Source organism: Oreochromis aureus, linkage group 23, assembly GCF_013358895.1.
Source record: "Oreochromis aureus strain Israel breed Guangdong linkage group 23, ZZ_aureus, whole genome shotgun sequence".
Taxonomy (NCBI): Eukaryota; Metazoa; Chordata; class Actinopteri; order Cichliformes; family Cichlidae; genus Oreochromis; species Oreochromis aureus.
The window spans coordinates 35,952,717-35,972,905 of record NC_052963.1 but is presented as its reverse complement, the minus strand read 5'-3'; the positions used below and the strand labels follow the sequence as shown (position 1 = coordinate 35,972,905).

The 20,189-nt window shown below is 43.1% G+C and overlaps 1 protein-coding gene across 4 annotated transcripts in view; it reads right to left on the bottom strand.

Annotated features, from left to right (window-relative positions):
* Nucleotides 1-20,189, bottom strand: part of nfia (nuclear factor I/A) — a 113,270-nt gene that overhangs the window by 6,451 nt on the left and 86,630 nt on the right. For 3 of the 4 annotated variants that reach the window (XM_039606750.1, XM_039606748.1, XM_039606749.1), the window contains exons 7-10: nucleotides 14,661-14,828; nucleotides 11,860-12,038; nucleotides 6,762-6,927; nucleotides 6,120-6,208 (exon numbers count right to left, since the gene is read on the bottom strand). In XM_039606750.1, coding sequence (XP_039462684.1) covers nucleotides 6,120-6,208; nucleotides 6,762-6,927; nucleotides 11,860-12,038; nucleotides 14,661-14,828 — 602 coding nt within the window. Of the gene's footprint in view, nucleotides 1-6,119; nucleotides 6,209-6,761; nucleotides 6,928-11,859; nucleotides 12,039-14,660; nucleotides 14,829-18,576; nucleotides 18,628-20,189 lie in introns of all 4 variants that reach the window. The other variant, XM_031743528.2, reaches the window with a different exon arrangement.

Below are 20,189 nucleotides of genomic sequence, written 5' to 3'. Positions count from 1 at the left end.
ACGTTTATTCAGCTGTGTAAAAACTATAACTTTAATCTCAGCCAAACTGATTTACTCAGGAACAAATAAAACACTGAAAAAAGCCAAACAATAACAGTTTTAAGTTATCTAAGTGACTTATATATCATGTTTAACCTGAGTAGCGAAAGACCATGGGGGGTTTGAAAACGATGTGCCGGGAGTCCGGTTTTATCGCCGGCTCTATTGAGCCTTGAACCCCCCTGGCTAGCTATCGAACTGGCAGGGAACATGTCTTCGAAAACATCGGAGCAATTTTACAAATATGTGATGTCTTGATAAACCAAGCAAATATTTGAAGTTTACACACCTACATTCTCGGATGAAAATATCTTAAAGATTTATTTTGTGACCCAGAAAGAGTAATAAGAGTAATATTAAAACGAAGTAGCTGCTGCCATTGTTGGAAACTAGAATTGGCTGGGCCGCGCTATGAATTCTGGGATAGGTTGGGCCACGAAGGATACACCTGACCCATCCTTTGAATCTGGGGAAAAGAAGGACGCATTTGTCGGACGCATTTGGAGAAGCCTTCGAATTTGGACAGCCTTCGTCGTGTCGCTGTAACATAATCGGATCCGAAGGATGCGGCCCCTAAATTTGGACATAGCTACGATACCGGAGACAGCTTCTTCTTCTTTGGGGTTAAACGGCAGCTGGCATCCTTGTAGATGCATTGCTACCATCTTCTGTTTCAGTCCGTTATTAAACTCTTAAATCCTACCACTTATTCCTGCGTGTTTCAGGATCTTAAAAAGCTTCAAACGATGTGTTGAATATTAAATTTGTCATTGACGATTTTGATAGTCTACGTTTAGTCGATTAATCATGGCAGCCCTAGTGCAAAGGTGTACAAAATTTAGTTTTTGAGGTTTATGAGGTCAGTGTATGTACAGTAATCACTGTGAGCTACAGGCTGCAGAGTGCTCTAAACACCCAGTCACGTCTTGATGGATGCTCAATTTCCCAAGTAAGGAAATCCCAGAAACTTGGAAAAGCTTTGTCCAGATGAACAGAATCAACTTTCTGGGACCAGTTTATCCATTTTTTTCTTCTATTGGGTCTGTGTGATGTCATAGAGATATGATATGATTAAATAGTTTCTAATAGAGATCACCATATAAGCATGTTCAACCCTTCCATTTACGAGTAGCAGCAAATCAGAAGAAAGTCTTTCCCAAGGGGAGGAGCTAAAACAGCATGTTCACAAAGTGAGGTGGTGCACTAAAGCATAGTGTAAAGAGATAGATAAAGATAATTTTGAACCCTGTATCATGACAAGCTACTCTGCTGCTGTCCAATAATACAGATACACTGTGGGAATTAAAAGACTGCCTCATTTAAGTCCACCACAAACAGTTCCTCCAGACTGGATTTCTGTAATTTGGTATTTGATGCTATCCTCAGGATGTTCTCTTTCCAACGCTATAATCCTGTGGCTGTAATGAACACTGCTGCCTCTAGGGGATGCCAGTGAGGCTTGATTTAGTCGAACCCACAACAGGCTGAGGTCAGACCGTCAGGTTCTCAGACTACAAACACAGGACGCTGCTTCTCCTCTCTGGGTATGAGTTTATGACACAGGAGCACAAAACTCTGTGTGTGTGTGTGTGTGTGTGTAATCCATCTCTGATAGGCTCGTATCGATCGCCAAAGGTGCATCGTTCATGAATCTCTCCCTCCTCTTCCTCACTGGCCCGTCCAGTTCAAGTTCATCTCTGCGTTACATCATGTCTGGTTGCTAAGGACAACCAGACGGCCCGGGACGTGACTACCATCGCCAAGGCAACCGCATCACCCCCCCCACATCCCCATCCCACTACCCCGCCTCTTTTATCCTCTTCCACAGTTTCTTTCTTTACGTTCATCCTCTCTCGATCACTTTCTCCTCCCCGTCCCACTCCGCACTTCTTCACACACACACACACACACACACACACACACACACACACACACACACACACACACACACACACGAAGGAATAAAAACAAACACACACTTAAAGAATGTACATTTTTTAGAAAATGTGCTTCTGAATTTTGAATTTAAAGTGAAAGTTAAATGAAACACGCGGGATCAGGCATTCCTTTTCTTTCTTTGTGTGCGTGTGTTGCAGGGTTTCTCTGCACTCAGACCTCAGTTGCTCCTGACTCGTTGTAATTCTATTGCTGTGTGTGTGTGTGTGTGTGTGTGTGTGTGTGTGTGTGTGTGTGTGTGTGTGTGTGTGTGCAGTAGTGATAGAGGAGAAGACTGGAAGGTTAGTTTTTAATCAATACAACTTGCTGACGCTGGGACTTTTCTACCTCGCTCTCTCTCTTCCTGTGTCTATCGGTGTCTCTCGGCCTCTCGCTCGCTCGCTGCACTGCAGCTCCTCCCTCTGTCCTGAGAAGACTCAGAAGATGAAACTCTCACAGGCCAGACAGAGTGTGTTTGTCTGTGTGTGTGTGTGTGTGTGTGTGTGTGTGTGGAGTAATGTTACCACACAGTGGGTTGATGCTGACAGCTGTGATTCAGACTGTAGAAACTCATCACAGCGAAAGATGGAAGGCGATTTTAAAGGAGCAATCTGCTGTTGTTTTTCCATGTTTTTCATATTCTCAGCAATCTCAATGTGCTGTCCACCTCGGCACATCCCACTCTGTCTGTGGCTCTTAGCTTCAAGGAAGTAATTCATTGTGCAGCACAACAACCATCCTGAACATCCAGGGAGGTCTGTAAGACGCTCTAAAAGCTGTTCAAGACAATGTCTAAAACCAGCACCATTCTAAAAACAGTGAAAAACCAGAGATATTGATAACGTATTGATTAAGTATGACGGCTTATCGATCACTCAGAGAGAGAAGATTTCAGTGACAGTCACTCTGTGTCATCTGCTCGTCATTTGCTGCAGAGGAAGGTGTGCCTCAACCAAAGCTGATGCCAGTTTCAAAAGCAAAAGGCTGATGAAGGCTATTTTCTTCTTTTTTTCCAACAGCGACCTTTCACCGTACGAATGTCCGATGTGGAGATAAAGCCCTGATATCATGACAGTTTAACAAAAAGTCACTCATGTCTTTGAGAGTCTAAAAAGTTCAAAAGAATCTGATTTCTGAAAAACTGGTACTAAAACATTTACACACACACCGTGATACCACAGCCAGCCATAACCTGATCAATACAAGTGTGTGTGTGTTTGTGTGGTAGGGTTTCATCGGAGGAGCAGACGGTGCAGTGAGGGTGCTTTCCCCTTTGTGTGTGTAGTTATCCTCCGTCTCCGTGTCCGATTTGCAAGGTGAAGCTAAAACACACACACAAACACACTCGTATTGAACACACACACACGTATGCAGTGCAAACACCACGCCCACATCATGACTCACTCAGTGAGTGTGTGAGTCTTGGAGAAGTGCTGACTCAGGACGAGACAGAAACAGTAGCAGTGATAGACGGAGAGAGATGGATGATAGACAAATATTCATTGAATAAAAAAGACAACAAGTTCAGAAGCCTGATGTCTGACTCCAGATGGCCGAATACTGGAGTCCTGGTATCTGAGTCCTGGTTTCTGAATCCTCATGTTCGAGTCCTGGTGTCCTGATGTCTGACTCCAGATGTCCGAGTCCTGGAGTCCTGATGTCTAAGTCCTGGTGTCTGAATCTTGGTATCTGAGTCCTGGTATTGGAGTCCTGTTGTCCAAGTCCTGGTGTCTGAGTCCTGGTGTCCTGATGTCCAAGTTCTAGCGTCCTGATGTTTGAGTCCTGGTGTCTGAGAACTGATGTTTGAATCAGTGGTGTTTGAAAACTTGTGTTTGACAACTGATGTCTGTCCTTATGTCCGAGTCCTGGTGTCCTATGTCCGAATCCTGATATCTGAGTCTTGGTGCCCAAACCCTGATGTTTGAGTCCTGTTGTGTGATTCCTGGTAATCGAGTCCAGGTGTCTGAGTCCTGATGTCTGAGTCTGAATTACAGACATGATCAAAGTAGCTAAAATTACTGACTGTGAAATGTCTTTGTTTCCCTTATGGCACAAATAAAAGCAGGATTTTCATGTAGATCTTTGAGTTTTTGCAGCTTGCTGTCATTTGCATGGCATCAGGTTGTGAAAGCCTCTGATGTCTTAAAGATATAAGCTGTATTCCTTCAGAACGGGCTTATCACAGACGTTAAAGAGGACCTGCTCTGCTCATTTACAGCTCCATGATATTTTTCTTGGACCTTTCCAGAGTAGCTTTGCATGATTCACAGCTCAAAATAATCCTTCCCCACTTTCTTCTGGCTTCAGCCTCTCAAGTTAGCTTTCATCTGATTGGCTCCCGCTTGCAAACAGGAGGTTTGAAAAGAAGGTGGGTGGGGCTTCTCTATGCAACATTATCCTGATGCTTCAGTAGAAAAAACTGTGATAACCTGAGTATGTAGATCTGGCTGAGCTCTGGGCTCACAGAGATTACTGTACACTGAGCTCAGTATCAGGAACTCTGATCGTGTTTGATGTGAACATTGACGACTGGAACAGCAGATATCTGACAGGAAATAAAAGAAAAGCAGAAAATGACCACTTCAGAGCGCGTTTGTGGTTTCTGGGCTGGTTCTGGAGCTCCTGGGAGAGAACATGCTGTGGTTCTGTCTCACCTCCCAGTGATGCTGACAGCATGGCTCAGCACTGACTTTCACTTTCTGACCCACTGTCCCACTGCAAGTCCGTGTTCTCCCTGATGCTCTGTGTGTGTGTGTGTGTGTGTGTGTGTATGTGTGTGTGAGAGAGGTGTGGATCGTGTGTGTGTGTGTGTGTGTTAGTTTCGGCGCCTTCCCTCCATCTTTGTCACCATGGGCAACCACCACTCTGACCCGTGTGGGCACGACGCCCACTCTCACACAAAGACAACGCCAGCTGCCCCCCACCCCCAACACACACACATCAATGTAAACACATTTACACGTGTTTACATTGATGTGTGAGGACCTGAGTGAACTTAATCCAGCCCAAGTGTGATGTTAAAGATGTTAAATCCTTCCTCACCATGTCTACCTCCACCCTGAAATATCACCACTTTCCTCCAAAAACACCATCACATAACCCCCCCACCCAAAAAAATCTATTTTTTTATAAAACATACTCGCTGACCTTAAAAACATGTCTTCTTCTCTACTGTGTTTAAACTCTCCAAACAACGTCCACATTTCCTAAAAAAGCTGTGAGTCATTTTCCAAACCCGCTGAATCTGAAGCAGAAATAAAACTGAAAAAAGACAAAATTTTCTTTATTTTCCAACAAAACACAAAAATTCTCCTGGATATTTTTGTATTTTTCTGATGACTGACGGTTAAATTCATTCCCAGAAAGGAAACCTTTGGAGGAGAAGCTGCTCATCACTCGAGGAGCGCGACATCGTCCCCGAGAGATGGAGAAAGAATAAATAACACAAGTCTGTTTCTGGCAGCGGTGACAAACACCTGGCTCATGTCTTCACGAGAGAGAGTGTGTGTGTGCGCGCTGGTGTGTGTCAGAGTCGATAAATCGACACCCTTGTTCACTGTGGGCCACCAAACACACACACACACACACACACCAAAGCAATCAAGCATGTCTGGATTGTCAACAGAGGACTCCCACCTCACTGTGTGTGTGTGCGTGCAGGATGAGTTAAGTCAAGGCTGCCCAATCGTTACTCTCTTCATAAATCAGCTGGCAAACAGACCCTGACCCCCCCAACACACACACACGCACACACACACACACACAGTATTCAATGAGGATGCTGTGTTCACTAACCACCCGCCCTGCAGTAAATGATTCAGGCCTGAAATGAAGCGCTGCTTCTTTCCCTGTTAATGTCTTTGTTTATAAATCCCAAAATCCTGTTCTCCGATTGGCTGATGGGTGTCTGACCTCTTGTTGCTTCCTCTGGTTTCACGCTGACCAGCACAGGTACACCATGTGTGCGCAGCACGCTCTCATGCTGAAAATGAGGCCAGAAGATGCAGTTCCTCTGACGTCCAGCAGAGGCTCCAGCAGTGAATTAGTCCCCACAGACTCCCATGTTAAAACTTTACAGCAGAAATAAACATGTTTATATGTTTGTAAACATGTTTGCAGCTGACACACCTGTGTTTGTTGGTTACCTGTGGTTGCTGAGGGATGTTAAAGCCGGGGTCTCGAGGTCCGACGCTGACAAACCGCTGAGCTGGAGACGTGGTGGGGGTGGAGTAGGCTGCACAACAAACACACAGGTCCCGTTATTAACACGTGATGACCCGACGGAGCTCTGATACACTTTAAATTTAATTATCTCCTTAAATTCAGACCCAAATCAAGTTAGATTTAGAGGAACCTGATTTGAAAGTTTATATTTTCTACGCCATTGTTAATAAAGTTTTGAAAGACTTGACAGTTATTTAGAAGAAGTAGGTCAGACAGATGACAAACACATCAAGCAAAAACATAAGTAATAAATACAAACAAATTTCAGTGTCTCCATGTGTCGTTGATGAGTATTAGCAGGATTAAATATTTTGGCAGCGACTGCGTCTGTTTTCGCCAAAAGACAGGAAGCATCACTGAACCCCGCAGTCAGAAATAATCCAATCACAAATCACTTCTCACAGATTACACGAGAACTAAATATCAGATTAATAACTGAAACCTGATGCGTCGTTCCTTTTGTGTGGGGGCGTGACAGCCAGCAGGAAAATCCAGTTTAAACACGCAGAAGTGATGCGTGATGCAAATCTGCTCTGTGTGTGTGTGTGTGTGCGCACACTCACTGGGTGAGGTGGGTGAGTTTCCTCCCCCCTCAGTGGAGGAGGTGGAGGGCGGCTTGGCGTCAACAGGCAGTGGGACGGGACGGGCCATCGGAGGAGGCGGTGGGGGAGGCAGCATGGGCGTCGGCAGGAAAGGGTTGTGGACCTTTCCCTGGGAGCTACCATTAGGCTGAAGGGGGTGGGGGGACACAGTTAGAATATGTGTACAATATTCTGTAAATAAACATCAACAGGTCCCTCACAGCTCGTCCTCTCAGTGTGTATGTGTGTGTGAGAGTGTGTGTGAGACTGTGTGTGTTTGAAGGGATTTTTGAGACTCAAAATGTGGTTTTAGTGTCAGCGTTACAGTTAGGTTATGGTTTAGGTTAAGGGTTAGGGTTAGGCATTCATTTTGATGGCTAGGGTAAGAATTATGTCAATTAGATGTCCCCACATGATATGAATACCCGACTCTGTGTGAGTGCGTGTGTGTATCAGCAGTTTCCTGGCCAGTCTTAAAGGATTCTGCTGCTGTTGGCATTTTCTCCTGCTGATCTGAAGGCGTAACCTGTGCCTGCTTCTGTCTCTGCTCTTAGCTCTCAGCAGCATTCTCTCTGTATTTATACGCCTTTGTGTGCGTACCTGTGTGTTTTTACACCTGGATAACTAACCACTCAGTCCTAATGTGCTTTTCCACCACAGGAAAAAAGAACCAGAGGAGGAAGCAGGTCCCGGATACAGCCCCAGATTTTAAGCCAGACTCTCTGAAAGTACAGAACCGTGTGTGGTACAGCCTTCAGCGGTGGAAGTTTCTCACTGGCTGAACCATCAGCGTAATTTTGTGCTGAACATTGGGGGGGTCAAGATCTCTGTGTAAATAAATAAATCTGGGTAAATTCCCAGATGATGAAATATGCAACTATTTTGCTGGTAATAACTGAAATGAGTAAAGAAAATCAACAGCCTATTTATGCAACATAATTCATAATTTTACTGGGGGGGTTATGTTGGTTGGGTCTGATTATTGGGGGGGTCATAACCCCCCTAAACCCCCTGGAAATTACGCCCCTGGGCTGAACATGCAGCAAAAACTGCTGTGACAGACCTGCCTGGAAGTGAAGAACCATCTCTCACAAGGCATGAAATATCCGTCCTGTCAGTGCAGTAAAGACGTGCGTCTTTGTTTCCATCAGTCAGAAGGACATGTTGGTTTAATTATGTTCTCATCCATAAAATGATGATCCAAAACACCTGTACACAGAATTTCTCCTGCTTTTAGTCCAAGAAGGACGTGCAGGTGTTCAGTGTTAAATCTATGCTGCAGGTATGTTGTAAACACAAACCCTTCTGAAACCTTCCTGGAAACGCTGTGTTAACGCAGCCCAAACCACTGTGATTGGTCTGTTTAGTACCGATGAGTCCTCCTGAGCATTTCCAGCTACTTTTTCCACTACAATTATTGAATTTATCAGAACAATAATCATCGCCTTAATACGAAGACTGACAGACGGCAGGGAGATCAGAGTGGATGTGAAGGAACATACAAAGAAGTGGAAAAACGAAAGGGACAAATATGTTTGCCTTCAAAGAAAACTGACCATAACAAAGTGCAAGGAACCAGGAGGGATTCAAGTCAGTAAGACACCGGGACACCTACTCAGCTCTGCTCCTCAGGCGTTGAGCCATCTGATTGGCTGCTCTACTCTGACTTTACTCTTTATTCACTGTGATTGGACTCTCTGCTCAGTTCGACTGAACCCCTGAGGGACCGTAATGATAACCCCGCCTATGACGTGGACAACACAACATCGGGTAGTAAGACCTCTAAGCGGCATTTAGGAAAATCAGTTGTAATGTCTTGTGTATCCATCAGGGGGAGCAGGGTGGAGGCGCATTCATTTACAAACTTGTTACACGAGACCTTTTCAATTTGTTCATGGATCCTAGAATTAGAACAGAATCATAGTGTTGACCCTTCTATAAAATAGTGATAAAGATAGACGCTGCAGCAAATAAAATACAGCCTGTTCACACCGAGCAAGCCACACATGAAGTGACGCTTCCATTCTGTGACTTGCGTTATTCATAAAATAATATTTAACTGCACTGCTAATGTTCTTATATAAAATGCAAAATCGAAATTTAAATGCACCCCAACTGTACGGCAACACATATGTGTGTGTGTATTTCTGACACAAATATGTGGCACTTTGTTTGAAACAGTTCAGGTGATGGTGAGTGAAATGCTGCTGTAGGAGACAGCCACGACACTGTCACCGTGGTTAAAACTACTGTAACCCTCGCTATAGTCACAGCGATCACAGTGCTGCTCTGTGAAAGAGACACTCTGCAGTATTTAGTTATGAGTACAAAATCTCTGACAGGGAGGAGAGAACTAACAGTCATTAATGAGCAACTACACTAACAGCACTCTATATTTAATTATAATTTCATTTCTTGTGATTGTGCAGTCAAAGAATCATGGCCATCATAGGACCCTTCAACCTGAACATAGGGAATAAACCACACAAAATTTATTGGTAAGAATGGTCTGAATCCTGACCATGGATACATAAATAAACACTTTAATAACACAGTTTGTTAAATATATTAACAGTAGTTTTACTAATAATGTCTGGATTTAAAGTGCAGTAAACTGCCGCTGTGAACCGCTTCTATTTTTTAACTCTCCTTCAGCGCTCTGCATATCTTTGATAAATCACTGCAGGAATTTTAGGGCCAACGTTTACAGACAGGTGAGAGAGCGCAGACTGTCATCAGCATCACAACAGTTAGGTGAGCGTTCACACAGCTCTCCCACAGAAGGCCGACGACTTCCCAACCCCAGCCCAGATATCATCTGTGTCCCGGCTGTGATTTGAACTCACGAACACGTGTGAGGACAGGAATCTTTTTCTTTGTATTTTCCCGGACCTTATGACAAAGTTCATATAAAGGACTTTTACTTTTCTCATTTTAGTGCTTGTTGTTTAACTGTCATGCTCCAAACCTCCTACAGACAAGCAGCAACCCCCCCATCTCTGCGATGGTTGAACGCCACCGACGTGTCATCACAAAAGGTTGCATTTAGATTTTTACAAATGTTGAAATCCTGTTTTTAAAGTTTGCAGTCCAGAATGTGATACTAAAATTGTTGTTAATACATCTGCAAATTATACCAGAGTGTAAATTAAGAACATGCAGAAGCAATTTCTACTTGGTGCACGACATGCCTGTTTAGTTTAGTCAGGCCGCTCATTCAGAGAAACAGATTTCAGTGCAGAGCTGCGCACATGAAAACTCTGACATCAGAATATTACTCGTTTTAATTGGAGTAAGTGTGAAAGCGCGTCTCTCCTTTTTGAAACAAAGATTTTCAACAAAAACTGAAGATCAAACAGGAAAATCTTACATTTATTAAAATTTACACAGTAGTCTGCACTCCATTTCTTTGGCAGTCTTCTGATGTCCTATTTTATGGAAGGCACCATGAGGTTGCTTTGTTTGTTTGCTTATGTCGCACATTTCCAAAGACATCATCCCAGCCCCGGGAAAACTCCGCTGATAAGAGTTACACATCCATGCACATCCATCAAGGTAGCCCTGTTCTGATAAACTTTCATTTGGATGGTTTCAAGGTTAAAACAGAGCTCGAAACAACATCCCCATCTCAGGTACGAGGATGTCCAAAGGACAACTCTGGAACCATCATACAGCCTGGAGAGCAGGTGAAATTTCTGGCCTCTCTTATACAAAATATAGAGAAATTACAGGTCGCTCAAGACTTTTGCACAACATGAGAGTTTAAAGAAATCTAAAGAATGAATGACAATATTAAGCTGCAACCTAACAGAAACAATGAAGGATGGCTTATAATTCAAACAGAGGTCTGAAGAGGCAACAGCCCAGCAAACAACAAAATATATGAAAAATGAAGATGTACCAGTCTCAGAAATCACCTCCACATCTGGTTTGGGATCTCTGAGGAAGCTTGTTTGCTAGAATATAATTTTTTTGTAAATTTTATTTATTTATTAGATTAGATTGAAATGGCTAAATGAAGAACTTTACTGGAAACAGTTTTAGTGATCTGCAGTGTAAAACGTCTGGATGGCCAAATAGACTGTGAAGTTATATCCTTTATTCTATATTTTTAAAAATTAAAGTTTTTATATTTTAATGGGTAAAGAGTTTTACAGCGACAGCTATCAAAGAATGTCAAATTCAATTCAGTTTTATTTACAACAGTGGCCTCAGCGCGCTTTAGAGTATAAAGCAAAAACCCGACAATAAAAGTGAGAAAATCATTTGTAGTTAACGATCCAGGTCAAGGGTTTTTGGAAGAAAGCCCCATCTCTTGGTGACACTCTGCAATTAAGTGAAAGGGGCGTGCCTATAGTGGAAACACTCCACCACCTCACATTGTGTACGTGTGAGGTGGTGAGTTTTTTTCTTTTTATCCCAAACATCACATTTTAGAATTTGAGAAATTTGAGATGATGGGTTTTAATTTTTTTAAATGCAAAGTTGACAAAGTGACCGCCTCTACTGTTCAAACGGGACACGGGCTGCTTTCTTTTCTTGGTTTTTATCCAGGTTAAAAAACAAAACAAAACACGCTTTCAGTTTCCAACAAATTTCAGTACGACTATCACACGACTTCAGCGATTCTTAGTAACGATTAGAAAAAGATCAGCTGTTTCATCTAGTCAACACCAGGCAGAGAACGAGTGCTCTGGGGTTAAGGTTAAGTTAGAGGCGGCTTGGCCTTCCAATCGGGATCGCCCTGCAGTCGGGCCAACATGTAGGAAAAACGGAAAGCAGATGCTCTGTGCCTGTGTGTGTGTTTGTGTGTGTGTCTGAGCCTGTGCGTGTTTGTGTGTCTGAGCCTGTGTGTGTGTGTGGAAGGTGTATTGATTCAGTGTCTAGACTTAGATATATCAACTATCTCACTGCAGTACAAAGGCCACACACACCGGCACTCACACAAACACACACACACTGCAGCAGTTTTGCAAACAGATCCCACCTTTGCAGAGGCTGGAAAACCCAGCTGAGATGTGTTTGTGTGTGTGTACACGTGTGTGTGCGTGCATGTGTCTGTGTCTCTGTGCGTGCTTACGTTGAGGAAGCCCACCTGTCCGGCCTGCTGGGCGGAGTCAGGACAGACCAGCTGGACGAACTCCTTGAGCGTCTCCTGCGGGTGATACCTGATGGCCGGGTGGGAGAAGTAGGAGCCAGGCTGCTGCAGGATGGGGGAGGAGGAGAAGTGGAGGCTGGAGGGGGGAGCGTGGGGGCTCGCTGAGGGGGGAGAGAGAGGGAGAGATTAAATGATTAAAGGGGAGGAGAGTTGGGGGAGGAAGGTAGAGACATAATCATTGTGGGAAGCAAGGAGTTTATTAAGTTTATTAAGGGGGCGTGGCTTAACATGCAGATACATGATGATGGACACACAGAGCAGATGAACCAATGACAACAGGACACCCCAGCTGTCAATCACTACAGGTGTGTGGAGGTGAGGCTACATCATTTACGTGGCTCCTCCTCTTCCTTCTCTCCTTCAGTCTAATTAAGGCTCTAATTGGTCTAATACTCTCTGATTGCTCGTTAGTGGATGAGGCCTCGTTAAGGCCTGTGATGTATGGAGGTCTGAGGAGAGTGCAGAGAAGATGCTGAGGGGGGAGCAAGGGAGATAGAGAGACATTAGAAATGACAGAGAGAGAGCGAGGGAGCGGAGGAAGGAGAGTTAAAGCTGCTGCACTAATTCACTTAAAGTCTGCTGTGATTTATCACTCTGACAATACACACTGACCGCCCGTGCGTGTGTGTATGTGTGTGTGTATGCGCTCTGTAGCAGTGTATTTACAGTAATCATTGGATGGATGGCTTTCTCTGCCCTCTCTCTTTCTCTTGTAACCACAGACACACACACACACACACACACACACACACACACACACACACACACACACACACACACACACACACACACACACACACACACACACGGGGACAGAGTGTGTGTACATTAATAGAAATGATCTCACTCAGTGTGCAGGCATGCTCAGCCACCTGTGTGTGTGTGTGTGTGTTTGATTCCACATCCTGTTTCTGGGATTTTTTTCCGATGTGTTGTGCCAACTTCATTTATTTGATGGCCTCACTGATCGACAGAGTAAACGAGTGGATCTCACACCCACAAACCAACTTCCAAAGTTCATTGGCTCCCTGTTAAATCCAGAATTTAAAATCCTGCTCCTGCTAAATAATCAGAACCCATCTTATCTTAATGACCTCATAGTACCATATCACCCCATTAAAGCACTTCACTCTCAGACTGCAGGCTTACTTGTTGTTCCTAGAGAATTTTAAAGTAGAATGGGATGCAGAGCCTTCAGTTTTCAGGACCCTACTCTGAGGAACCAGCTTCCAGTTTGGATCCAGGAGACAGACACTATCTCTACTTTTAAGATTAGGCTTCAAACTTTCCTTTTTTGCTAAAGCATATAGTTAGTGCTGGATCAGGTGACCAATCCAATCCCAGCACAAAATCAGCCTCCTTCCAAACATCTCGGGGTCTATCTCAGCTGTAGGATGAAAGTGTGTGATTTCCCTGTCATCAGCTGAATCTGTGAACTTCTCTGATATCGATCTTCTCGTCTTTCTTCGGGCGAGACGGCAAAGCGGAGGATTTTCCTTCAGCCGCGCTGCAGCAGCAGTATGTGTGGTACCGGCATGTCGAACACAGAAGAAAGAGCTGGGATTAGTTCCACTTTGCAAATTGCCTCGTTTCACTGCCTCAGACACCCCTCTCCTCCTCCTCCTCCTCCTCCTCTCCCCTGCCAACTATTCCTTGAAGAAGATATTCTCCATCAGGAGGTGGATTGATAAACGATAAGAAGAAGGTGAAGAATTAAAACAGGAGAGTTCCTTCATTTTCACCACATGTGGAAGAATTTTAAAGGAGGTGAGGATGGAGAAAGTACAGGAAGGTAAGCCATCACTGTAGGTGCAGAGAGGGGGTGTGGAGGAAAGACCTTGATAAGAAAGGCCCAAAGTGATCTTCAGACCACTAAACTCAAACTAATCCTCCGGATCCTCCTGGAGAAGATCCAGATCGCTGCCCATCAGAGAGTCTCTCCATCAGCTTGTATAGCTGCATCCACACATGGACAATCTCCTGTCCTTTTTGAACTTTTAAGGTGGAATGTTTTCTTACATGTAATGTGACGACTTTATCGGCTCTCCTGCACAAACTTCACTGAGACCTGGACTACAAGCAAATCACACTATATGTGAGGATTTAATTTCCTCACGTTGGACAAAGCATCACATGACACATCGTTAAGGTGCGCCTGACCTGCTCAGTAAATCAGATTATTTTATAATCCCTCTGCTTCCTGTTACACTACACAGAAAGTTTGTCTGCTTAAAAATCATTTTTTATTTAAAGCCAGAGGTCTGTGAGTATTTCAGCTGCTCGCCAGATTAGATGGTAAAGTGATGAATGAGGGTTATCTGCAGATTATTATTATGGAAAAACACTTCTCAAGACTCAATGTCCACACACACACACACACGCATAAGGAGGAAGTGTGTTTCTGTGGTAGATTATTTCAGCCAATCAGAAGATGAGAAAGGAGCAGGAGATGGGTTAGTGGTGGGTGGGTGGGACATAAGAACAGGTGTGAGGTGGGAAGGATGCTCTCACAACACACACACACACACACACACACACACACACACACACACACACACACACACACACACACACACAAAAACACACAGTTCCCTGCCTACAGGTGTGTGTCTACAGGTGCCTCCTCCTGACAAAACCCACAGAGACTGACGGGGGTGGGGTGAAGGAGGTGAGTGTGTGTGTGGTGGGAGGTGGGTGAGGGAGGTTTCTGGGGATGACCTCACCTCGAGGCCCGGTAATGACGGGCCGGTGATGGTGTGTGAAAGCCGTTCGGGGGGAAGAGGAAGAAGAAGAGGAGGAGGAGGTGGAGGAAGCGCCGCTCGGCGAAGGCGCAGTGCCGCAGAAACCGGACTTCTCTGACCTCTTTAGAGCGCTGGCGGGTGACGGCATCCCTGCCAAGAACCATGATGATCATGATGAGGAGGAGCGGGTCATGGCAGGTTTGATTCTTTAAACACTTTTTATGCACCCCCAATGGGGGGGGGGGGAGTTGGGAGGAGGGAGGTGGTGGTTTGGAGTGGGGCTTAGAGATCAGGGGCGGGGCTTGGAGATTGAGTCACAGGCTGCAGGTGTCAGAGAGTTTAGTGTGTCTGAGCCTTTTTTAGTTTTTAGATACCAGCATAAAATGACAACATGAGTAAAAATGATAAAACAAATAAAATGAAACACTAAAATATAAAAAAGAACATCAAAACAAAAGCCTGAAATTTTATAAAAATAATAATATCGACATGACAAGTGTGCAACAAAATATATAAATAAAAACAGAAAACCAAATAAAAATGTGAAATTACATTATTTTATTCAGTTTTTTAAAAACACAAGTTTACTTTCACTTTTATAGTTTAAGGAAAGGTTCCTCTGAGTGATGATGTAAAGCCCATCATTTATTCTTATTTCTTTGTGTGTCAGACGGGCCAGCCGGCAACATTTTTATTCAAATATAAAAAGTCAGTCAGTTGTCTGAGAGACGAGAAACTCAGACATGCTGCTTCTCTTTCCTGTCAGCTCAGCTGTGTGAAACGTTATCAGCTGGGATAAAAACAAACATAACCTGGCTGCTGTTAATATCAAGACACGCTTACATGTGATGATTTTTATTTGAAATATTTAATAAGCTTCAGCAGATGGGAACGTCTTGACTGGTCACATTTTATACCAGATAGATGCCGTTCAGGCTGAATTAGTTCATCACAGGAACGGCAGTGATCATCATCAATACAGCTTTTAAAAAAATATATTTTATTTTTGGCCTTTATTACTAGGGATGGGTATCGTTTAGGTTTTATCCGATACCGGTGCCAAACCGGTACTTTTGAAACGGTGCCGGTGCTTAAACGGTGCTCAAACCGGTGCTTAAAGAATGAGAACACAAAATTGGTCCAAAAACCTCTCATGTTCAGCTTTTTTTTGTAAAAAGATAACAATGTTAGCCTTTTCTGCAGCTATAGGGCATATATGGTATCACTCTTGGCTGGAAGCAGTGCTTAAACAATGGAAAAACACAAACTTTGTCCAAAAACCTCTCATGTTTAACTGTTTTCCACTTTTTCTTTGGGCTACCTTTTTGGCCAGGGTGAAGGGAGTATCTGCCATCAAACAAGAAGACAGCTGCATGTAACTACGACGGTGTTTGCTAGTTCACCTTACATGCATTAATGTAATAATGTGGTTAGCCTACTCAACGTTACACACGAACAACATGAAGCTACTCACGCAGAGAAGAACGGCTGCTGCTGCCATCATCATCCGTCATCATTTCTGCTACGCTGACAGGGCTAGGGGCCAGGACTCTCTATTGGGGGATGTTGCTAACTCCAGGTCCGATAACAGGCACCACACCCGCAGTAGATGTGCAGTGTGAGGTCTCGCAGCAAGCTATCAAACACGGCTTATTTCTCGGCTTTAAAAAAACCGCTATGCGTCGCCAGGTGTTTCATCAGATTTGAGGTGTTACCTCCTTTGACAGTATCACAGTATCAGCTTAAAGCACTTGTTGCAGGCTGCTGAGTTTGCATCTTTGCTGTGAAGTACAGCCAGACTTTTGATCGCCGCCTTGGGCATTTTTAATCTGTAGCTCTGCTCTAAAAGAACGTACGTACCTGGCCCCGCCTACTATCCTCGGAAACGTAAAATGATTGGCTAGAATTGGCTCAGGGGAAAAAAAAGCACCGAAATAAAGCACCGAAATGTGCGCTGCTTTTCGGTCTGGTTACTACCGTTTATGTCAGCACCGGTGCCATCATGGCACCGGACACCGGTACCCATCCCTATTTATTACACAGTGCAGTGAAGAGTGACGGGGGGGGGGGAGACATGTGGCAAAGGGCCGCATGTCAGATTTGAACCCGGGCTGGCCGCTTTCTACATGCAGTACTTTTATTGTAACGGAGTACTTTTACTTGGAGGTACTTTTACTGCAAATAAGGCTCTGCATGGCTGATTACCAGCACAAACACACGATTGTTCCACAGTTCGTAGACGATCTGTGAACAGAGGGAACAACACAGACTGTGGTCTACCTGGAGGGGGTGGGGCTTGTAGTGACGGGCAGAGGTGCAGTAGGAGGAGGAAGAGGCAGAGGAGGGGGTTGCTTGTTTGTGAGTGTGATGAAGGACTGAAGAGGTTTTGTCAGGCGGAAGTGAGGCTGTTCAGCAATGTCTTCTTCCTCATCCTGTTTCCACATCCATCCATCCATCCATCCATCCATCAGTCATCCATGATCGATTCATACATCGTCCATCCCTCCATCATTCATTATCCATCCACCCATCAATCATTCATCATCATCCATCATTCATTCAAGATCCATCATCAACCCATCCATCATTCATCATCCATCCATGATCCATTCATCCATGATGCATCCATCATTGATCATCCACCCATGATACATCCATCATTCATCCATCCATCATCCATCAATCATTATCCATTCATCCATCCCCCATCATCCATCCATCCATCCATCCATCCATGATCCATCGATCCATCACTGATTATGATTCATTCATTCATCATTTATCATCCATTTATCCATTATTAATGTGTCCCAGTTAATAATTTAACTGGGACACATTAATAATTTTATTTGTTATTTCAAATAAAAATCTGTAAAACATTACAAAATGAAATAAACACAAAAACCCACAACCATTTAATTAAATGTGGAGACCTTTAACGGGTCTCCACAGCAGATCATCTGCCTCCATCATTCCCAGCATCCTCCTCTCTCACACCAACATGTCCTCCATAACTACATCCATGAACCTCCTCTGAGGTCGTCCTCTTCTCTTTCTGCTTGGTAGCTCCATCTTCATCCACCTTTGTCCATTACAACACAATCCAGAAACTGTTTGGTCTCTAGATAATATTGCCCTTCATAATAATTAGGGGTGTGGCCTCTTTGGTTGACAGGTGGATGGCTGTAGCTGCTAGTTGTCAGCTCGGCTTCACCCGAACTCGACCTCTGGACTGTCATAATGACATCAGCTGACCAATAACATGGCTGCTGTGATGTTACTGTACTAGCAGAGCGTCCAAAAAGGAGGAGCTCCAGGACTGCTGAGTGAAATTCAAGGATTTTGATGTTACTGATTAGCAGTAAGTTAGAGCTCCACCCTCTCATCCAGCAGCCATTAGGCTGCCTCACGGTTCAAACCAGTTTGAGTTACCTTCCATCTTTAATATACAATCTGTGGTTAGTTTAGGTCATTTATCAGATTCAAACATCTCCTGATGCACACTCTAACAACACCTTTACTCGTTACCATATACACATTCAACACACACACACACACACACACACACACACACACACACACACACACACACACACACACACACACACACACTCGTACACACACACACTCGCACACAGACACAAACTGTCCTGCTGTCCATCCAGCTGGTTTTCTCCTCCACAAACAAAAAAAAATCGACCAATAAACAAAGTGCCACAGTGACATCATCAGCATGCTGCCAGGTGAGTGGAGTTAGGGTTGGGTGGAGTGCGGTGGGGAGGTGAAGGAGGTTGAGGGGGGCACGAGACGGAAACTCAGACAAAAAGGAGGAGAAGGAGGAGGAGGCGGTTTCACAGACATGTAGACAGGAAGTGAGGAGGCGTGTTGACGTCTTTACCTTGTCGGGAGATGAACGAGCTAGCTAGAGAGCCACGCAGCTTATATCCAGCTTTCCAACGCAAGACGGAGGAAAGGAAGAAAAGAAACGGAAAGGAAAAGTAGCATGAATACACCGGCCGAGAGAGGAAGAGGAGACAGGGAGAGGAAGGAACTCACAAATATAATCAGTGTGTGCGTGTGTGTTTAAGAACATGGTCACCAAAATAAAACTACAAAATCTCTGAGTCTGCAAAAATGAAAGTAAAAAGTAAAATAAACCAAAATGCACCGGAACAATGTGAATGCAATAAACTGAATATAATAAATAATAACTGAGAATTAAAGCAATTTTCTATTTTTTCTAATGCAAATAAAATAAATAAAATAAAAATATAATATTTAAAGTTTCCTTTGAGACGGCTAACCTGTGATTTATAATTCAGTGTGAACCAGAGTGGACGTGCTTCTGTTGTAGCTGTACAGCTGCTTTAAAAATAGATTTGATTCTACTGGAATCATAGAAATACTCAACAGAAACCTAAACACCTCTGTAAAATTAATTTATATTAAGAACAGCAGTTTATTCTGCACATATCTTTCTGGGCATTTTTGTTCCTTCAAAAGACCGAGAGCAGAGAGAGTGACAGGAAACAGCACAGAGAGAAGAACGACATGCAGCAGATGGTCGCTTGGCTGGGAATCGAACCGGTACTCGAGGGGGTCTGCTCGAATTTCCAAAATATTATTAATAAAAACTAAAAAAGTCACTGAAATTTTAAAGAAATAAAAAAATGAAACACAGAGAACAGAAAGAAAATTTAAATAGCTTCATAATAGCAATTATAAAAATATAATATTCTTATTCTAATATTATTAATAAACATATTTGATTGATATTCACATCTTTTAAATGCCAGAATATTATTTTCTATCTAAATATTTTAATAAGTTCAATAACAATTACAGTATAGTTTTAACGAACATTAAAAATAAATAAATGATCATGTGAAATTGAATTCAGAATAAAAACTAAAACATGTAACTGAATAAATTTCCAACCCATTTAACAAGAAACACCAGGCAAAAAAATATAAAATTAATCAATCATAAAAACAAATAAGCCACGTAAAGAATATCTATAAATATATTTGAAAAACGCAACATTCACTGAAATAAAATATAATAAAAATACTGAATAAAAATGTCAAAATGAACGTAAAGACATTTTGTATTAATATATTTTATGTGACTGATATTTGTATATTTATCAAATGCCAGATTATTATTTATATTATATCAAAACATTTTAAATGCATAATTTGACTTCTCTATCTAAAAGAATCACCAAAGAAATATTTAAAAATATAAAAATATGACATAAAAATACAAAAATTAAAAAGCAGGTAACTAAACAAACTGCCTGACTGTTGAAAAAGTAATTAGAAGTGAAGAATGAATTGAATAATTTACAATAATTGTAAGACAAATTAAAAAACATGGATTTCTTCTGAGCTGACAGTTTGATGACATATTGAAGCGAATTTAATTTTTCCCCACTTTCTCGGCTTTGTGCGGCTCACTGAACAGATTTGTGTCTCTGAACTGTTCAGATTCAGATTCACACTGAGCTAC